Source organism: Macrobrachium rosenbergii, chromosome 2 (genome assembly GCF_040412425.1).
Source record: "Macrobrachium rosenbergii isolate ZJJX-2024 chromosome 2, ASM4041242v1, whole genome shotgun sequence".
In the NCBI taxonomy this organism is placed as follows: Eukaryota; Metazoa; Arthropoda; class Malacostraca; order Decapoda; family Palaemonidae; genus Macrobrachium; species Macrobrachium rosenbergii.
In genome coordinates, this window is record NC_089742.1 from 33,373,013 (window position 1) to 33,378,012 (window position 5,000).

The 5,000-nt window shown below is 35.1% G+C and overlaps 1 protein-coding gene across 1 annotated transcript in view; it reads right to left on the reverse strand.

Moving 5' to 3' along the window:
* Positions 1 to 5,000, reverse strand: part of LOC136842750 (neural cell adhesion molecule 2-like) — a 258,128-nt gene that overhangs the window by 6,592 nt on the left and 246,536 nt on the right. The window contains exons 10-11 of the mRNA XM_067110504.1: positions 1,249 to 2,073; positions 544 to 676 (exon numbers count right to left, since the gene is read on the reverse strand). Of these exons, the coding sequence (XP_066966605.1) occupies positions 544 to 676; positions 1,249 to 2,073 (958 nt within the window). The remainder of the gene's footprint in view (positions 1 to 543; positions 677 to 1,248; positions 2,074 to 5,000) is intronic.

The window sequence follows — 5,000 nt, forward strand, 5'->3', positions numbered from 1 at the left end:
TTAAAACAGAGTCATTCGAATCTAATAAGATGTTTTCCACTCATATTATTACTAAACAAACAAAAAAAGCGGGATTTTTTATTATTAATATTGAAGGTGCATTAGCTTTGTATTCCAATATACCAAAATAAAAAAAGGTCTTGGACTGGTAAATGAGAGAGAGAGAGAGAGAGAGAGAGAGAGAGAGAGAGAGAGAGAGAGAGAGAGAGAGACTCCTCTCCCATTTCAATTATTAGTAACCGCTTCTTAAAACACAAGCCCGTAATTCTCCGTAATACACACTTAAGTGGCATGGGAGGGGGATGTAATAGCCTAATAGGAAATTCATAAAAGCAATTGCAACCCTTCTTCCCCTTCCCCTTCCCCTACTCATTTCCCCTCACCCCTCAACCAATAGTCCCTTCCCTCCTCAGGCAGAAGGGCAAAAGTAAAAAAAAAAAAAAAAAAAAGCCAAACTTTAGGACAATCTCCCTCCGCAATCGATGGAGTAAATGTCTCCTAAATCAGACGACCAATTAAGAAATAGGAGTTTCTTACAATTACTTGGGACGAGGGGGAACTTCTGAAGGAGGTTCCCAAAGGAGGCCACAGATGGCCTGTGGTGGCGGAGGAGGAGGAGGAGGATGAAAAGGGGATAGTTGAGCAACAGCAAGATGAAACGAAGTAACAAGAAGGACTTGAAGGGTTTAGGTGCAATAGTATGTGTATATGTATATATATATATACAGTAGTATATATATATATATATATATATATATATATATATATATATATATATATATATATATATATATATATATATATATATATATATATATATATATGTACACATACATATATACATCATAAAATAGCATCATGGTGTCTATGTGCAATATTATTAAAAATTCTTGTAAATTGTGAATTCTTCATTTTATACCTCTGAAGATTTTATTTCTCTTTTTGTACTGGGTTGCATTAAGAAGGGCTTTTACATTATATAGACAGAAATATGTCAAACGGATTCTGTCTGTTCTTGTGACTATAGAATTTTATTTCCAAAAGAATTGACTTTGTAATTTTCATCAATTGTTATTTATCAAATCATGAGGCATTGTCCCAAATATAAAACAGATAATTATATTTTATATCTAAGTTATATGTATATACTAAGTATATTTTGATGACTGATTAAAGAAGAGTAACTAATTTAACGCTACTTGAATATTGCTATGTGACAAATTTAAGTCTTCGGAAAAGAGTCCTTACCATTAGCAGGAATCAGATCAGGATTCTTGTCGTCCAGATCCCTGTTGTCAGCCAGGGACGTCTGCAAGGGACCAGCCACGTTCTTGTTCCTGGGACGCTTCTTCTTGTTGAGGCTGACGATCAGCACGGCGACCAGAGCGACCAGGACCAGAGACACCACCACGCCCACGATCACCGCCAGGATGGGCGTGAAGGAGACCATCTCCTCCGGGGGCGGCCGGACTTGCGCCGTCCGCCTCTCGGCGACGTCCCTGAGGGTGTATCCCTGGAGGTACTTTTTGTCGCTGATGCCCTTGATGTTGGCCGAGTAGACGTAGATGTGGTAGGAGGCCCCGGGCTCGAGGCCCCTGATGGTGAAGTCGGGCGTCGACGTCTCCGTGATGTTCACCAGGAGCCTCCCGGTGTCCGACTCGTAAGTCTCGATGATGTACCTCTGGTCCAGGCCTCCGTCGTACCCGGGCATGCACTTCACCCTCAGCGCCTCCGTCGTCTGGTTCGTCAGGCTGCAGTTGTCCGGGGGATCCGGAGGACCCGCCGGGACGACCTTGTAGACGCAGGGCTTCCTCTGCCTGCCGAGGCTGTTGCTGCCCCAGCAGAGGAGGGTGCCGTAGTCCAGCTCGGTCCTGGCGACGTAGGACAAGGAGGACTCCAGGCCCTGCGATGCCACGTGACTCTCGGCGATGTCCACGACGTCGCCGCTGCTGTTGAACCTCCAGTAGAAGTGGACGACGGGGGGGACGGCGTCCAGACGGCAGGTCACTGAGACCTCCTCGTGTCTCGCCGCGCCGTAGACATGGGTCTGTTCTTCAGCGCACACAGGTGCATCTGAAGGAGTAACAGAAATGCGAGTTAATATTATAGGTGACTCCAAAATGTATGTATCTGTAAATATCTGTATTGTTATAATAATAATAATAATAATAATAATAATAATAATAATAATAATAATAATAATAATAATAATAATAATAATAATAATAATAATAATACATATATGAAAGGATGTGTGAATGTACGTATGTATATCACTTACGCTCCTAAATTACAAGTTCTCAGTGCAAAGCTAAGGTATTGTTGGAATCGTTATGAGAAGTTCATAGTGATATATATAAATTTTAACCAATTTGGGGTTCTTATGTTGCTCGAGAGCCCCAAAAGAGTAATAATAATAATAATAATAATAATAATAATAATAATAATAATAATAATAAGAAGAAGAAGAAGAAGAAGAAGAAGAAGAAGAAGAAGAAGAAGAAGAAGAAGAAGAAGAAGAAGAAGAAAATTAAAAATATAGTGTGATTCCCGTAGACTCTCTTCCAGCTATGGGGTGCATTAACTTCCCTCCATTAGATTATAACTGGTGGGCATAAAAGTAATTCTCCCTCTCGATCACATTACAACCAAATATATACATTAATTCAACATGAATGCGACTTTAACCACCTGCAAGTCAGCAAGCCGATAAAATCCTCCTAAAATATAATTCATGGACTAAAAAAATAAGATATAGTTGGAAACTTCATTAGGCGTGGGTAATGATTATACATTTTTCTCACTTAATTCTGGCTCCGTGCATTACTCGGACTCCAAAAATGGAAATTTTTTAACCGCTGTCCTTCAACCTTTGGGCTTAGTTTTACTTTCAAAAATAGAACAGATCCGTAGGCGACAACGTGAAAGTGCATGAAATTCTTTATTCTTCATTCTTTTTCATTTATTTATTTTTTTTATTTATCTATTATTGAACATATGCTTGTGAGAGAAAGGCAGGGGAAAATATGTAAATGTTAATGCAGTAAGTTCCTTAATTTTAACTACACTAATATTTAATGTTAATAATTAAGTCATTTCATTTTTATTGCCCTGTCCCACACACACACACACACACACACACACACACACACACACACACACACACACACACACACACACAGAGAGAGAGAGAGAGAGAGAGAGAGAGAGAGAGAGAGAGAGAGAGAGAGAGAGCTTGTACGTGTGTTGTGATTATGTTATACGCTTATATGTTATCAATATTTCGAAGGCAAGAACTGAATTAAGTGGGTTACTTTTATAAACCAATTCCCAGTGTTTGACTGCAGTCCCCTTAAATACAACTGTGCTTCGTGACGGTAAAATATTTGCAGATACTATTTGTTGGTACTGAAAGTAAATTAACGATATTGCGCAATTTGCGATCCTCATGGCTACACTCTTAACCAAAATTAGTGTACTTTTGTGTATACAACTCACTTTGAATTTGTATTTTACCAAAAACCATTAAATTATCATACCTCGAAGAAGACCAGATAGGGATCGGTCAAATTTATAAAAAGATAAACAGAGTATGTGAAAGAATCTTGATAAAGATGACATAGAAGACTATTTGTAAAGGTTTCAAGTAGATAGAAGGAGAAATGATACGGAAGAAAAAATATTCCCAGGAATGTGGATCATGAAAACCCACTCCAGGAAGTTATTATTATTATTATTATTATTATTATTATTATTATTATTATTATTATTATTATTATTATTATTATTATTATTTGTATCGAAGTATTGACACTTCTTTAAAACAAAATATAATGGTCATCTGATGACACCTAGAATTATCAGAGTCAGGAAAATTGTTTATCTATTTTTGTGGTTATGCCTAATTTCGGTCTTCCCACGTAACCTGCTTTAATTATGGATACTTACATTTCCCAAACTTCCAAAAGAAAGATTTTATGGGATTTTTGTTGTTTATAGTGTTATGTTTACCTATTTATGTTGGATATGAAGTCTGGGAATAATATATATATATATATATATATATATATATATATATATATATATATATATATATATATATATATATATATATATATATATATATATATATATATATATATACATGTATATATATACATATACATACACATACACACACACACACACACACACACACATATATATATATATATATATATATATATATATATATATATATATATATATATATATATATATATACCGGAGGAGAATTATAAATGACATTTTGTATATAAAAGGTCACATTGATGTGATTAAAATTCACACACACACAGACACGCACACACACACACACATATATATATATATATACATATACATATATATATATATATATATATATATATATATATATATATATATATATATATATATATATATATATATATATATATATATATATATATATATAGAGAGAGAGAGAGAGAGAGAGAGAGAGAGAGAGAGAGAGAGAGAGAGAGAGAGAGAGAGAGAGAGAGAGAGAGAATTTGGTAATCTGATGGCAGCAAGATTACGAAGTTGAATTATATATCTAGAAATGAATTATTCAGTCTATCCCTTTGCTTTCGGAATGAAAAGAAAAATTGTCGGTTAGCCATTTATTTGGCATTTCAGAAGCATTTCCTGCAATCGTCATTCTCGCGTTGATAAATCATGTATCTCTTTTCATTTAATTCTCAGATGGTCTGATTGCAACTTTAACATCAATACCGTGTTCAACTTCATCATTTTTATTTCATGGAATATTTTTTTGTATTTATTTTTGTCGATGCTACATGCGAAAATATATTATTTTGTATTTACAAATGTACACGATGGGAATGTAGAACATATCAAATAAATGCATTTCCAGTACTTTTTTTTTTAAGTAAATAGTTCAACATGCTATCAATATCTTGAACCCATCAGTGTACTTATATGAATGTATTCATAATGTA